This window comes from Nicotiana tabacum, chromosome 7 (genome assembly GCF_000715075.1).
Source record: "Nicotiana tabacum cultivar K326 chromosome 7, ASM71507v2, whole genome shotgun sequence".
Classification (NCBI taxonomy): domain Eukaryota; kingdom Viridiplantae; phylum Streptophyta; class Magnoliopsida; order Solanales; family Solanaceae; genus Nicotiana; species Nicotiana tabacum.
In genome coordinates this window covers 95,278,316-95,295,846 of record NC_134086.1, presented here as the reverse complement: position 1 = coordinate 95,295,846, position 17,531 = coordinate 95,278,316, and the positions used below count along the sequence as shown (strand labels likewise).

The window sequence follows — 17,531 nt, the reverse complement described above, 5'->3', positions numbered from 1 at the left end:
TATGAGTTGAATTATCAAATTAAGTTAGAAATCATGTAGGATTCCTAACTTAGTATTATGTCCTAAAATTAATAGGATTATAAGGCTAATATCTAGAATTTTAGTTATGTCCTTTTATTATGAGCTATTATGCTTAATATGATAAAGTTATTTTGTAAATCGACATTGTCTTCATGCTTTTATAATAATATAGATAGATATAGATATAGATATAGATAATTAATCTGTGCGAAGATACTTGATTTGATATAATTTAATTTGCAAACTTTACATATCACCCAACCACGTACCCACAGTATTCATTAAGTGAAACGAATACGCATTTGTTAGAGAGCTAGGAGAACAACGATCCTATCATGGAGATCGAATATATTCAATTCTATTTCACGACAAAAAATAAAATAAAGTTTTAGGTCATGTCACAACCCTCCCCCTTTTTTTTTGGAGGGGGGGTGTGGGAGGTGGGTGGGTACTCTAATTGTCTTTTTTTTGTTGTTGCTAATTGTCTACATAGATTGGCCTCTGAATGTTTTTACAAAGGAATTTACGGAAATAACACGGGAAAAGTAATAATAATACTACAATAATATTATTTATGAGCAAATACAAGAATTGGCTTGAGTCGTGCTGGGCATTATCCTAAAAAATATTTCAGCTGTGTCAAAATATTTTCCCAGGTTTAAACAAGTCTGCCTCTATTTATTTAGATGATACAGGAATCAGCAAAATTTAATATTAAATCCAGCAGGTTCAGAAAATTTGAGAGAAGAATTAATAATAATAGGTAATGATTGTAGGAAGAAAGTAATGATTAGCAAGATGAATTCTCCGTTGAGAATTGAGTGGGTATGATGGCTAATCCGCAACATATTTATAGGCAATTAGGGAGGTTGCATGTATGACAAGTGTAAAGAGTCTTTTAATACTTGTCCAAATATATTAGTCCACTTGGCTTCAATATTAACAAATGCACCTTGGCTTCCATGCATGAAGACACATGGTAGATTTGTATAGCTACTTGTCAAAACTCATTCAACACTTGGCTTTAAGGCTTCATGCAAGAAGCCACTTGAAAATAGACAGGACACTTGTAAAATGAAAAGACACATGACTATTTTAAAATTTTGAAAATACTCCCACACTATGGGTGTGTTTGGTATGACGGAAAATATTTTCTCATTTTTCGCTGTTTGGTTGAACAAAATAGTTTGGAAATATTTTCCTAGATATCATATTTTCTTTAAATTGGAGGAAAATGACTTCCCTAGAAAAAGTTAGGAAAACATTTTCCAAAAACTCCACTTACTCTCACATCTAACCCCAACCCCCGCCCCCCTTCTCTCCCCTACCCTACTTCTCCCACCCCCTCTCCAAAAAGGCTTTTTTTCATATTTCAATTTTTTTTTTCCGTCAATATTTCCACGGAAAATATTTTCCATTATACTAAATACACCCTATGTTCACGCTTTCATATATATAAAATAAGTACGGTGATTGCACAATACACTTCTTTTTACGACGATTTTAAAACTAGTTAGATTTAGGTATGTGGTATTTTTTTATTAAAAGAAAAAGCAAGTGGTACATTGATGTATGTTTGGAGTAAATCTAAAGGATAAAGGATCACTATGCAAGGTAAAACTGCCTTTGATGAGTGGATGTTATTTTCTTGTCTTTCTTTTCAAAGGAAAGTTTTTTTTTTTTTCCTTTTTGTTTTTTAAAAACTCAGAGACGAGGTTTGCCTAAGATTTCAATCTTAACTTTTTCATTTTTGGACCAAGAAAAAAAAATATCCTTTTTCATTTGGTACAATATTCCTTATAATGGACCTATGCTAACCAAAAGCGAAGAGAAAAAGAACAAATTAAAAGAAGAGTCTATTAGTCATCGACGTTATAATTGGTACACAAAAGTAAACTGTATTATAGTATTATGTACTGTAGTATTTCTGTTTATTTTTTCGAAAAGCTACTACATAGTGAAATATTATTCTTTAATTTTTCTTACTAAATATAACTAATAAAGATTTGATTAAGCGAAATCCGTGGCCAATCGGTGATTTTACAACGTTATGCACAATGGATTAGGTTAAAACAAATTTGATTATTATGGTAATCTTGTTAATGACAAGTATTTGCAAGCAGAAAGAAAAAACAAAAGAATTCTGTCATATTTTGAAATTACACAAAAACTTTTGTTAAAGATGTGCTGAAATAATTCATGGTTATAACGTTAATTAAGAAATTAATTGACTTCCGATGAATAAACTAAAAGCGCTTAAAAATGGTTTAGTGCATGATAAGTCAATAACAATGATTATTTAAATATACTTAGTTCCAAAGTAATTGCTATTATCAAACTCCACCGAGAGCTAGCCTAACAAATTAGTTCAACTTTTCAATTTTCTTTATGATTTATGATTACACAGAGAGAAATAAATGACTATTTCATACGTTACCAGGCGATTCCAAATTTATCCCGCAGAACTATCCCATATTATATTGGATCCATCAAATGTATGAGTACCAATTTTCCATAAGATTGTTTAGCTCTTTATAAGAAAAGGACTGTATATAGATATAAAGTTGTAGTAAAACATTAATTTCACATTGTTTTATGAGGCATAAGGTAAAAAAGGTCCACTAGCAGAAACTTTTAAAAAATACAAAAGAGTTCATAACCCAAATATTATTCCTATGTTTTAATCAGAATACTTCTTAATTACTACTATCAGATTATTTTTTTCTAATTTTCTTTTGTTCTTAATAAGAGGTCATTGTTATTTGTTCCTCAAGTTTATCAATATATTTTATCCTCTGATATCTCCCTCTCTACTAGATAATGCTATGGACCTGTAACACTATTCTTGTACTGTAGGTAGACTTCAGACAACGTTGAAACGTAAATACTTATGAGCAATTATTCTAATGTTTATACAAAATTATAAATTTATCAGGGTTAAGTAATTTAGTAAAGAAAAATTAAATATTCATTTTGCCATAATTAAATGAGAAAAGTATATGTGCAAATACCTGGCATGCACTATATAATTAGAGAAATCAGATACGAGTAAGTTTTTATTGTCTGGAAGAGGGTGATTTAAGTTGTATGCACATGGCTGGGCAAGATATTAATATCTATACAACAATGTTACTTATGTTAGATAATTCTAGGAAAATCTCTATACAGTAGTAAGAAGGTCACCTAATAAATATAATATGTTAAACCATATTGATTACACTACAATTCTTACATAATTCGTGCATATCAATAAAATCCTTATAAATAAATGCTTATATATTTTCTACAAACATTCCTTTTAGCGTTACTAGTTGACCAGAAGAGAACTTTAAATCCCATGTTGGAGAAAGAAATAACACTAATATTCTTCTGGAAGCCCCACACGGTGTACGAATACATGCAATTGACCAAAATACATCCATTAGAAGAAGGAGAAGCAGCAGCAACAGAAGAAATTGTTCAAAACATCAAGAAATAAAAAGATTAAAGACGACAATGGAAAGGGGTGAAGGAAGGGAGCTAAACAACTACGAGTTACAAGTATCTTTCTCAGCACCTCATGATTTGGGATTTGTACACTTTGCAGATCATAACCAGATGATGAGCTTCTTAGCTCCTCCTTCCTCACACTCACAGCTGTCTTCTCAAATACCTCAGCCTCTTCAAGTTGCCGCCGCCACCACCGTTACGCCTCCCACCACCACCACAAACGCCACCGCTGCTGCCGCCTCGAATAACATTAGCAGTGCCCTAGGGTTTAACCACAATGAACTTGTCAATAGACCTTCTTGGAATAATGACCAGGTAATTATTCGGTTGTTTTACAGACTTCTTCTCATCTCATCTGCTTAAGTTTTGATGAACAAAAGTCACGACATATTTGTATTGATGGAAGATAGCAAGTATCAGATGCTCGCAAATTGATCCAGCCACTACTATCATATGGGAAAAAAATAATACAAGCTTCTTGTCTTTGTGATATAACACAATCAAATATTCCGATATCTCTTTTAGGGTTTCTCTATTTTATTCTTAATTTACTTTGTGCTCATCTCTTTTGTTGATTAATTAATGGTGTGTATTCTATGGATCATCTCTACATAGGTGGAAACACTAGATCCCAAGGTTGTTAATGACGAAAATTGCAGCGGTAATGCCAGCGAGGGTAACAATTCATGGTAGCTCTCCCTCTATATCTCTCTGAGTTATTTTCAAAATGACAATAAAATGTTCTATTAGTCTTTCACCATCGGGCATAGTTTTCATGCTTACAAATTCATTCCATCTGAATCTAAAGGAATGGAGCCTTGAATGGTAGATATCTCTTAATTAAGAACCGTCTAAGTTTGTTGTGGAAACGGTAAAAGATTCTTCAGCCTTAATATGATGTCATAAGTTTGAGTCCCGAATATGGAATTCTTTTTCAGTGGTGAGCACTAAAACTTCTCAACTCATGATGGGTTTCCTACGGCGGTGAGCGTATTCAAATTAGTCAGACCAGTAAATTACGGATGTTTGAAGAGAAAAAAGCAGTCTTTGCTCCTCTATTTTCAATCCCACTATTTAATACCCTAGAGAAGTTTCTTCATGCTTTAGATTAGAATCTACGAAGATCTAGGAATTCAGGCAGACATATAATTTCATGTAATGTCTCTAGGCTCTTTAATTATATTCAACATGTGTATAAATACTGTGGGTTTGTAGTACTATGTGGTGGACGGTGTAGTGCAGTTTGAGAAGGACAAAGTGCTACATCCACTTATATTATAATGCTCAACTATTTTTACCCACATGTGTTTCATCAGATTCAACACGTATGATTAGACTTCATTTTTTGCTACCAGAAGTATCTGTATATTTTTGTATATATTATTTGAACTCAAGTGATTACTAACATTGGGTTCTCTAATTAAACGTGTAGGTGGAAAAGTTCATCTTCAGATAAAGGAAAGGTGAAGATAAGGAGAAAGCTAAGAGAACCAAGGTTTTGTTTCCAAACAAGGAGTGACATTGATGTTCTTGATGATGGATATAAATGGAGAAAATATGGTCAAAAAGTTGTCAAGAACAGCCTTCATCCCAGGTACCTAATGATCTTTGCCCTAATTACCAGTTTCTTCTGTTTTCCTTTTTCCCCCCGAAAAGAACAACAACAGCCAGTAAAACTTCACAAGTAAAGTCTGGGAAGGATAGAGTGTACATAGACCTTACTCCTATTCAAAAGGAGTAGAGATATTGTTTCCGGGAGATCCTCGGCTCAAAGGACTAACAGAGACAATAGATCCTTTTTTCCCCAAAAAAGACTTAAATTTATCGTACAAAGTATAGGAAATTTGTTTGGCTTTAATTCCTTCTCCTACACTTAATTTTTTGTGAAAATAGCAACCACATTTAATTTTTCCCAGCTTCGCATTAGTTGTCATTTCTCGAAAGATGATACAATTTGGACACTGAACCTAATATTTCATACTACCAAATTTCTTTCAAGTTTAAATTAAAATAGAAAATGGAAAATGATCGTGTGCCTACATATAGTTTTGGGAAGTACAAGAAATGTTTAAATTGGTATTATTACTTCTACTCTATATCCAGTAGTGGGAGAGTGTTGACAGTAGGGATGGTCCATCTATATCTGTTGAGTTCTCCTCTAACCATTATTTTCTCTGCTTCCTTTTGTATTTTTGTACTTTGGCTTTATTTGTTTGAGTATTTTTCTCTTTTTCCAATTACCTTGTATTTCATATTTCCTACATTATGGCCTAAACAAGGTTAGACAGAAATTTGGTTATATATAGTTGGCTAATTAGCTTTAGGTATCGATTGCCATAGAACTAAGTCTTTTAATGATGCACTTGTTCAAATATATTTCGTTCAATTCAAACCTTGCAAATGGGAGAACGAACTAATTTTCAAAATGCGGATATAAATATTCATGGTTTTTGGGAGATCAGTCGAATTATGACGAAAAGCTCTCTCTAGATTGTTTAAATGTGTAATCATCTCATCTAAAAGCTTACGCTTTTAGAGAGAGCCTCCCTCACGTGCGGGCTTGATTCTTTTACATGAGCCAAGTACGTAAAAATTCTTTTTGATAATGAGTGACAATGAAATTCGAATCCAGGACCTCTGCTGCCAGCTCTGATACCATGTTGAAGTGTGTAACTATCTTATTCAAAAGCTTAATTAAGCTTTTTAGAGAGAGCACTTATTTATTTTGATTATATATGCTCAACATAGATTTTGACTATGTTGATTGATTTGTGCAAAAGTAGTATGACCATATCAATAGAATAAAAATTGCATATGTATACTCACTGCACATTTTAACATGCAATGCAACTTAATTAGGCATTTCAAAAGAAATTAAGTATTTTATAGAAAATTCTTGTCCAATACCTTTTACTAAGGCTAATAATGTAAACCAACTCCTAAATCAAATTACGGGTGTAATTTTTCCCGATCATATGCTCGAAAACTGGCATGTAGCATATTGTATATATAGCTAACCCAAAAGTTTAAATTTAGAGGTGTACAAAGAAAAACGATAAATCGTACCAAACCGATAATCCGAGTCAAACCGAAAAAAAAATCCCGATTGTGGTTTGGTTTGATTTAGTTTGGTGTTGGAAAAAAACCCCTACCATAATTGGTTTGGTTTGATTTTAACTAAAAAAAAAAGTCAAACTGAGACCAAACCAACCCGACAGTATATTTATACAATTTTTTAAAAATATTTTATACATATAAATATTTATTGTAAATATTTCTTAAACTTATTCACAGTTTAATCTTTAAATATATTATTTAAAGTTTGAACTTAATATTCTTGATGGTCCAATAAATTTTATAGCCCATAAAGGTAGAAGGTCAAATAGATTTCAAATCAATACTAATACTAATAAAAAAAAATTCATATCAACACTAATTTTATAGCCCATAAAGGTAGAATATCAAATAGAGTTCGAATCAATACTAATACTAATAAATAAAATTCAATTCAACACTAGAATTGACAATAATATTGGATATCTATTTTTTAATTTTGCATTAGTAATATGCATAACTTAGTTTATCTTTTTCTTTAGTGTTTAGTTGTATAATTATACTTATTAGTTGTACTTATTTTAGCATGACCTATATAGTATTTTTAGATTATGTTAGCTTTTATTATGGCGTATTAATTAGTAATATTATCTTTATGCGATTTTATTATCTTTATTATTGAATATTTTAGTACAATGCTACGACTCATCTCGGATTATTGTGTTATTTTCTTGAAAAATACATTATATAGTTGTATCCTACTAAAACTAAAGAAATATTTGGAGCACAAGTTACATATTTTGTACTATGAAGACTTTATCAGGAAACCCCCCGAAAACCCGAAAAAACCGAGAAAACCGAGATTGAAAAACCTGACTTTATTGGTTTGGTTTGGTTTATAGATTTAAAGACCCAACACTATTTGTTTGGTTTGGTAATTAAAAAATCCGAATCAACCCGACTTATGTACACCCCTAGTTAAATTATTGATCTTCTGCTTGTACAATGCTTATTTACATACTGGTGTAACAATTGTTTCTTTGACTGATTTTGTTTCAACCAATTTCTGATTTGTTATTTAAAATGTTTCGCTTATCAGATATATAATTTTGTTATTGTAGGAGTTACTATAGATGTACACACAGTAATTGCCGAGTGAAGAAGAGAGTTGAAAGACTTTCAGAAGATTGCCGTATGGTAATAACAACCTATGAAGGTAGACATAACCATTCTCCTTCTGATGATTCAAACTCTTCAGAACATGATTGTTTCACCTCTTTCTAGAAATACGAGAGATTAATTCTGTATATACCATATTAGTACCTCTTTCAAACCATATATTGTCACAACGAATCATTATATTGTGCCTATCTTCATGTTGATGTTAAAAGGAGCATGGAGGAAGGTGACAGTCGATTCGCTCGACTTTCCATTGAGGAACGTGTTAAATTTGACGAAGAGACACTTGTGAATGTCAACAATAATATTAAAAGGAAAACGTCTACGAGACAAATGTTGGGAATAAACCCCTTACCAAAATAATATTCACGGTAATAAAGCGGAATAATAATGTAGCACCGAGATACGGTAATTAACAAGAATAAAAGAGTAACAATGACACCAAAATTTTTACGTGGAAAACCCTTCTGAATAAGGGAAAAAAACCACGACCCCGAGAGGAGCAACTGATATCACTATAGTAAGGAATTTTACAACTTTGTAGGTCGGAGGTAAATACTCCAAAGACCACTACAACACTCAAAAGAAATAACCCTCTTTTGATATTCCCACCTCACTACAATATCGCTCACTCTCTATTTTCCTCACAGACTATTTTCTTATACCTTGTCTGTGAAACCTTACTCTTTCTTTCTCTCTTTGTTGGTGTGAAGAAATGAGAGTTGAAGCTCTCCTTTTATAGCCAAAGTTTCACTCTCTAAAGCCTACCATATTTGACAATTTACACACACTTTTCACAATTCAACAAAGTTGGCTACCAAACCAAAGAAATTCAACAAGGTTGGCTACCAAACCAAACTAATTCAACAAGGTTGGCTACCAACCAAACCAAGTCAACAAGGTTGGCTACCAAACCAAAGAAAACTCTTATTAGGCACATGCCTAATACTTCTTCAATGAGATGGACATCATCATTAACAACCACAACTTGCCAATTCTAGAGTTTGTGAATACATATACATTTGCATTGTGCGATAGCTAGGGCAAGGGGGAGAAATCAAATTTCTATAGGGTTGCTTGTTCTCCCATACCAAAATAACGCACCCTTATCAAGTAAATATTTTATGACGCTTTTATTAGAGATTATTATCAACAACATCCAAATATTAGTGTTGGATTCATTATTAGCATGTACGTCGATGGTTGAACAAATTTTACAAGTACACCTGTAATAGCTGCTTGTTTTGCTTAATTAAGTCATCATTCATATTCATGAGTTTTTTGGTAGGAAAAGCTGCATTTTAAAGAAAATGATGTTTAACAGTAATATCTGCAACTTAAATATACTTAGAGAGGGAGTACCTTTATACTACAGAAGAAACACACATTGCTTGATATTAGAGTTGAAGTAAACGTCTAAAAAATTATGAAACCTTTTCCCTTAGATTTTCTTTTTCTTTTTAAGAAGAATAAGGATTTCTAATTAGGGCAACCATATTAACATTTGTTTTCCTAATGGTCTATTTTGGTGATTCTTTTGGTCAGTTGAAGTAGAACCTACTACATCTAATGGAATGAACCATCATACTAACGGTCATTGTCTTTTGGGTTAAATATCTTTCTGGTTATTAAATTTAAACAAAATGAAAAAACAAAAACATAACCATTAACCAGTACCAAGAATATGATCAGCTCTTCTTAGGAAAAACAAATATTAGGATAGATTCCTTAGGCATCACGAAAACATAGAATTAAGTGATAGTCTAAAGTCAAAGCTCAAAATGATTATGCAAATCTTAAGTAGTAAACATCTTTGAATATGAGGGAAGTTTGGTTTCAAAGTAACTGTATGGAAAAATAAGGATTTTTTTTTTTTGGGTAGAAGGACTTTTGGGCAAGTTGAGACGTCATAAATCTAGTGATTCTTGTATTGACCAGTAGAGGAAAAAACTATCCAGGCGTTGATTAAAGCATTATCTCAATCCCTCAATTAGACAAGAACTTGTTATAGGAATTGGGAGTCTCACGAATCCTAAAACATGCCATTAATCTAAATGAATTGCACTTGAAAACTTGACCAAGATGATGCTGGTGTTGTAATTGCTGCTAAGTAGTTGGAGTGAACTGTTGAACTTTGTAACCACTAATGGATACGTGAGATTGGAATCTCTTTTTGTTTTAATCAGATGTCTCGGGTTAGATCCTTTGGAATGAACAATCATGTTCAATAGGGAGCATATTGACACAAGTCCGATAACAAATGGTTAAACTAGAAAAAAAGAAGAAGAAAAGAATGGTTAGTTCAAGTAATCCATAGATTTACCTACACATCTCATGAGTAGTATAGTATAACGTGGATGCTTTGTTCCCTATTCCAGATTAAGTAACGTGGTTCTTGATTTTGGAAAACCAGTTACTAATTATAAGTTCACATATTTAAGTATTCGGAGGTAAAGAAATCTCAACAAAGACGTGGAACGGTTTTCACTGAAGATCCTAAGCTCTGTTTTAAAAGGCAGAATTGGGACTCGCTCGGGGCTCGCTCTGGGGCGGAGCACTCATAAAACGTCTCCCGGTTTATATGTGGGGCTTAGTTCCGTAAGACTTACGCCTCGGTCATCGGGGCTTATGCCCCGGACGCGCCCAACGCCCAGCGTATTGGGCTCGCCTAATAGGACTTTATGCAATTGTGTGTAACTAACCTTGTAGATCCTCAAATTTTCTCAATAAATCGTTGGTTATTCAAAATTATTTTTTCTTAATCATAAATCATTAAGTTGAGAGTATTTTATGTCATAATTAAAATAAAAATTATTGCATGTTATCTACTAAGGCTGCTATGATAGTAGATTTTTAAATAAATTTTTTATTTAAAACTATTTATTTATTAACTTTTGTTATGTCTTTATTATATTAGTCCATAATTTTATTTATAATTATTTTCTAAATATTTGTTTTACGTTTAGGAGATACAATACTTATTAACTTAATAGCTTAGTATTAACTAGTAACTATTTACAAATAATTAGTTATCATGATATAGTATAGTGAATTATGTGTCACTTTATAAACTTGTTGAAGCTTAAAAATAAATGATGCCAGAGAATCATATTTAAATTGTGAATTATATTTTTATATAAATTCTCGTTCAAATAGAAAACATATTAAATAAAAGGAGTATTTAAAAAAATCAAACTATGATATCGAAATTCTTTCAAGATTCATTACTCATTAAGAGATACATATAAGATTTCGCATCGAATACATTACTTTTGATATTTGAGTTGTAAAGGCGTTGCAGCTAATTTGCATATTATGGTATATGTCATACTTTTTGTATTATTCATAGTTGAATTATAATTTATAAATATTTTAAATAGATTATTTGCTATAATTTTGTGATTTTAATGTAATTTTATAATTATTTTTTATTTTATACTATCTTAAAATTCTTGAAATTAATAAAATTTAAAAATCCGTGGGACTTACGTCCCATGTCAGATGGCTTACGCCTCGCCTCGCCTCGCCTCGCCTCGCCTCGTCAGAGGTAAAACGCCTCGCCTCACGCCCTCCCTTTAAAACATTGATCCTAAGAAAACAGGATCTTAAGGGAAGCTCAAAGTCCAAAGTATCATTATTATGGATATTATAGTAAAATATGTATTTTGTTTACTAATTCTTAAGTGCAGTGCATAGTCCACTGTAGACAAGTAACGGAGGAGGAAGTATTTATGAGACTATCGAACCATCTTGGTTTGTTATTAACGGAAAACTTCTGCTGTATCGCAAAGAAAATTTGTTGAATAGTGGGGCAACTAGTGACTAACATTATCATGGTGCCACTCCTAGTGGCGTACTCAAGATTTTTAACAAGAATTACCATCCAATTATCACAATTCGTCTTGTAAACTAATTTTAGCATAGGATTGTACCTTGCAGTGGTTTTTGTGTTGAATTAGCTGTTCACGCCTGAACCCGCATCTAGTCCCAGTTAAGTATATGACTCTCCTTCCCACTTGTGAAGGCAGAAATTTTTTTAAGGGTGTTCAAACTTGAAAGAAATAAAAATTCTTCGACAAAGAGTGTTCAATATATATTATATACCTAATATTTTACATATATACTCAGTGTTATTTTCCGATGAAGGGTGGTTGACATATGACTTCGCCCATGCCTCTTCCTCATTTTGTAGAATATATGCCCCCAGCAACGTGTCTAAACTTATCCCGGGATGTGTCTTTATATTTCTATGCACATAATTATAAACTAAACCCATGAATATTGGAAAATAAGGGGACCTGATTCATACAAAGTGGGAATCTTCATGTTATGTGCCTGATTCATACAAAGTGGGAATCTTCATGTTATGTGTGGAGGGGCACGTCATAGCCTAAATTAGAACATTTTAGGCCCAAGCATAGCTAAAAACTTGTAAAAATAGCACGGTATAGCCAGTTTTCGGATTGGTCATTTAAAAATAGCCAGCGTTTATGAAGTCAATAAAAAATAGCCACTATTTTGCTGCAACAGAGACCGGTCCAACATAATATACTGGAGTTCGATGCACCTATATATGAACTCCAGCATATTATGTTGGACCGGTATACTTTGCTGACTCCAGTATAATATACTGGAGACTGGAGTGTCGGTGCTCCAAACTCCAGTATATTATACTGGACAATTATACTTCGTGGAACTCCAGTATATTATGCTGGAGTTCTAGTGTGCTTATGCTAGAACTCCATCATATTATGCTGGAGTTCCAGCATACTTATCCTGAAACTTCAGTATAATATGCTGGAATTCAAGCATACTTATGCTTAGAACTCCAGTATAATATATTGGCGTATTTTTCGGGTTTTGAACAGTGTTTTCACTCAGATTTATCTTTACATGAAAAGTGGCTAAATTTCGATTACTTTTGAAATTTAGCTATTTTTGAACGACCAGTTGTAAATCTGGCTATTTTTGAATTTCTCCCCTAAAACTTAGACTAGAAATATAGTAGGCCAACTCAAGGAGTTCGACAGGATAGACAAACTCTTAAGCTGAACCACTTAGTAAACTATAGAGAAAAAATTATAAAAAGAGTGGTAATTTTTCTAAGAGAAATTTTCATAAAGCACTATCTTTTAGCGGTAATTAACTATCTATAGATACCATTTGCTATATTATGAATTGTAGATACGTTTTTTGTTGTTATAAGATGTATTAGATGTATTTAACCTACTATATTCATGAATACAATAGCAAAAATAGGCATGAATCAGGGAAGTCCAGCTAATCAGTTGTTGTATTCGAGTGTATTCGACTATATTCATGGCGTGAAACATGGGATTACAGTCGGACAAATTATTGTATTCGACTGTATTCACAGCGTGAAACAGGGGATTACACTGTTTTTAAACGGAAAGTGAATCAATTAACATAATAGACTCCTAATATAACTCAACAAACTCAATTATAACACACAAATTTGGTATTTCCTTGTATATTAAAGATTCTCAACCGAAAAATACCCCAAAAACATAGCAATCTTCAAAGAAATTATATAATACATCTGAATACATAAATTATATTAATTAAAAAAACATATGAATACATTCATGACATATAACGAGACAGTGAATACAATGAAATACATAGAATACAGCGGGATACATTGAAATACAATTTAAAAAAAGGCAATGAATACAATGAAATACATGGAATACAGCGAGATACATTGAATTACAATGAAAAAAAGACAATACAATGAAATACATGAAAATACAACGTGATACGTTGAAAATACATTGAAATATATTAACAGAAAATCAAGTTGCTCAGCCCCAAACTCCGTCGTCTTTGTTCAAGAACAAACTCTAATTTTCGGCGAATCTCATCCTCCCCACCTCCACCAACACCCTTTTCTTTAAACACATCACCACTCTCTTCTTGTTCTTGTTTATCCTAAGGCCCATCATCAAGAACCTGCGTTTGTATACCCTCAACACTTTCTATATCTTCATTGAACAGTGATTGATCAGTTTCAGAAAAAAGTTTCCACAAATCAGAAGATGATGGCTTTGAATCTTTGCCATTGTTGATGTTACCTGTGGAGAAGAAATGAGAGTTGTTGGGGAAGAAACATGGCTTGGGAATAGGAAAAGAGGGTATAGTGGAAATGAGTTTAGGGTTTAAGAAGTGGGTTTTGGAAGGAAGCAGGATTAAGAGTAGGAGGTGTGAGGATTTGGAGATGAAATGAGAGAGCATTTAGGAGACTTGACAAACAGAAACAGAGGAAGAAGACGGCGGAGCGGAGCCCTCAGTTGTGTTTTTAGGGAATGGGGAAGAGAATGACATGTATCAAAGTAGAGAGAGAAAGAAAATAGTGTAACTGAATAGCGTATTTAGTGGCTTAGGGGTAGGAGGTAATCAAAATTAGATATTTTGTTGTAAACATCAAAAGGTATCTATAGAATATAATTTTTTTAAATGGTATTTATTTAAAATAAATTAGGTGTTAACCTTTACTATAAAAGGTAAAAATTCCTTTTTCCAACTAGTAATCAGAACTGGTGAGCTCAATCATCCTGGGGTTGGGCAAGCTAGGCAAAAGTTGGTCAAGATAGTTAGTCCAATAAAGACATAAAGCATCAGGTCCAGACTGTTGCGGAAGCCAAATATATATAGTGTGAATGAGTCACAACTACTATACCAAAAATTATGGCAGTTACTAAATAATAAATAAGACAATAAGATAACAATAAAAGGAACACCAGAATTTACAAGGTTCGACCAATTTTGCCTACTTCCTCGGACACAACTAATATTTTATTTCACTCCAAAAATACAAGTGAAATAATACTAAAAAGAGAAGATACAAATGACTTAAGAAGATGAGGAAGCAAATGAGAGGTGTGTTTTAATCCTAAACATTAGGCCTCTTTTATAGGGAAAAATTCTCATTCAAAATTGTTACTCACCGATGTGGGACTTTTGACAATTTCAACAACTCCACCTTGGCAAAATTCCACATCTTCAATTTTCTCTCAATAACAAATTTTGATTGTGTCTTCATCTTCAATCTTTAGTGTTCAACAATGTTGATAAACAATGTTGAAACTTGACCGCAGTCACCACTTTTGCCAGCATATCAGCAAGATTCTCCGTAGTATGAATTTTCTTCACCGTGACTCCACCTTCTTCTGTGATTTCTCGTACGAAATGATACTGAACATCAATGTGCTTCGTCCTTGCATGATAAACTTGGTTCTTCGCTAATTGAATAGCACTTTAACTATCACAAAAAAATTGTGATATTTTTTTGTCCAATACCAAGCTCCTTTAGCAACCCCTGAAGCCAAATTGCCTCCTTCACAGCCTCTGTAATAGCCATGTACTCTGGCTCTATTGTAGACAAAGTAACTGTTGATTGTAAAGTAGACTTCCAACTAACTGGTGCCTTTGCAAAAAATAAACATATAACCAGTAGTTGATCTTCGTTTGTCCAGGTCACCCGCAAAATCTGAGTCACAATATCCAACTACAGACTGATTGCATTCCTGCTCAAAAACTAACCCAACATCTACAGTATTATGAATATACCGTAGAATCCACTTTACAGCTTGTCAATGCTCATTTCCTGGATTATGAATATATCTGCTAATAACTCCAACAGCTTGTGAAATGTCAGGTCTCATAAAGACCATTGCATATATCAAGCTACCAACAGCATTTGTGTATGGTACCTTTGACATATACTCTCGTTCAGCTTCATCTTTTGGCGACATAGTAGTACTTAGCTTAAAATGGGGAGCAAGTAGAGTACTAACTGGCTTAGTCTTTTCATCTATGCCAAAACGTTGTAGTACTATTTTCAAATATTCTTTCTGAGATAAACAGAGTTTCTTTGAACGTCTATCTCTTATTATCTCCATGCCAAGAATTTTCTTTGCCTCACCCAGATCCTTCATCTCAAACTCCTTCTTCAGTTGAATCTTCAACTTATCAATTTCTTCCGAATTCTTGGAAGCTATCAACATATCATCAACATATAGGAGAAGATATATAAAGGAACCATCTTTAAGCTTGTGCAATTACACACAATGATCGTACTTGCTTCTCTTGTACCCTTGCCGCAACATAAACTTGTCAAATCGTTTGTACCATTGTCTAGAAGATTGTTTCAATCCGTACAACGATTTTTCAAGTTTGCACACCATATTTTCCTTTCCAGCAACTTTGAATCCTTCTGGCTGAGTCATGTAGATTTTCTCCTCCAAGTTTCCATGTAAAAATGCAGTTTTTACATCTATCTGAACTAGTTCCAAATCCAACTGTGCTACCAAAGCCAACATAATTCTAATGGAGGAATGTTTTACAACTGGAGAAAACACTTCATTGTAATCAATTCCCTCCTTTTGAGCATATCCTTTGGCCACCAATCTTGCTTTGTAGCGAACATCTTCTTGGTTAGGAAATCCTTCTTTCTTTGCAAATACCCATTTGCACTCAATTGCTTTCTTTCCCTTCGGGAGATTGGTCAATCTCCATGTATGATTCTGATGAAGGGATTGTATTTCATCATTCATGGCAATCCTTCACTTATCTTCTTCTGAACTTTGGATTGCGTCTTTATAAGTGGTAGGAACATCATCAGCTACAATTGAGGCGGCGGAAGCAACTGTCTCTATAAGACAAACAGGTTTTGTTATTGTCCTTTTTGCCTGCTGGTTGCTATTGATTCAAGTTGTTGTTGAGGTTCCTGAGTTGGAATCTCCCTCTCTACTGGCTCTTCTTCCAGAGGATAATCTTCATTTGTTTCCTCCTCTGCTTCTTGTGTAGGAAAAATAAATTTTCCCTCAAACTCCACCTGCTTAGAAGCACCCTCATTTTGTTTGGTATCTTCTGTTACCTTATTTACCACAGCAGATTCATTAAAGGTAACATCCCTGCTGAATATTACTTTCTTTGTCATAGGACACCATAAGCGATATCCTTTGACTCCAGAAGTAATCCCCATAAAAATAGCTTTCTTTGCTCTTGGATCCAATTTTGACTATGTCACATGATAATATGTAGTTGAGCCAAACACGTGCAAAGAGTCATAATCTACACCGGGCTTTCCATACCATTTTTCAAATGGTGTCTTGCCATCAATAGCGGCAGATGGTAGACGATTAATGAGGTGGCATGCATATGTAACTGCCTCAGCCCAAAATTCTTTGCCCAAGCCAGCATTGGACAACAAACACCGTACCTTCTCTAGCAAGGTCTGGTTCATACGTTCTACCACTCCATTTTGTTGTGTTGTATGTCTGACAGTGAAGTGTCGAACGATGCCATCATTTTTACAGACCTTATTGAAATGATCATTTTTGTATTCACTTTCATTGTCTATGAGAATACACTTGATCCTCTTGCCTGTTTGATTCTCCACCATCATATTTCATTTGAGAAAAATTCCCAACACTTCATCTTTCCTCTTCATTGTATACACTCACACACTTTAGGAAATATCATTAGCAAAGGTTACAAAATAGTGTTTCCCACCCAATGAAGGTGTTTTGGAAGGACCCCAAACATCAGAGTGTACATAATCCAAAATGCCTTTAGTATCATGGATCGTTGTACCAAATTTAACCCTTGTATGTTTCCCTTTGACATAATGCTCACAAAACTCCAAGTTGCAAGTTTTACTCCTTTTAACAATCCTTGATCTGATAGAGTTTTCAAGGATTTTCCTCTCGCATGTGTCATACCCCGGTTGCTTCTGCCTCTTTGTCGTCACTATATGTCACTGT

At 33.5% G+C, this 17,531-nt stretch overlaps 1 protein-coding gene across 1 annotated transcript; it reads left to right on the top strand.

Annotated features, from left to right (window-relative positions):
* Positions 1-3,377: 3,377 nt before the first annotated feature.
* On the top strand, positions 3,378-7,944 carry LOC107812092 (putative WRKY transcription factor 12). The gene is made up of 4 exons (XM_016637126.2): positions 3,378-3,825; positions 4,126-4,199; positions 4,943-5,104; positions 7,686-7,944. The coding sequence occupies exons 1-4, from the start codon at positions 3,517-3,519 to the stop codon at positions 7,846-7,848; spliced, it is 708 nt and encodes a 235-aa protein (XP_016492612.1). The 5' UTR covers positions 3,378-3,516; the 3' UTR covers positions 7,849-7,944.
* Positions 7,945-17,531: the final 9,587 nt, after the last annotated feature.

Coding starts and splice junctions, on each gene's coding strand:
- LOC107812092 (XM_016637126.2), top strand. CDS start 3,517: ATGGAAAGGGGTGAAGGAAGGGAGCTAAACAACTACGAGTTACAAGTA. Junction 4,200..4,942: donor AGCGAGGGTAACAATTCATG/GTAGCTCTCCCT, acceptor TTAAACGTGTAG/GTGGAAAAGTTCATCTTCAG. Junction 5,105..7,685: donor AAGAACAGCCTTCATCCCAG/GTACCTAATGAT, acceptor TTGTTATTGTAG/GAGTTACTATAGATGTACAC.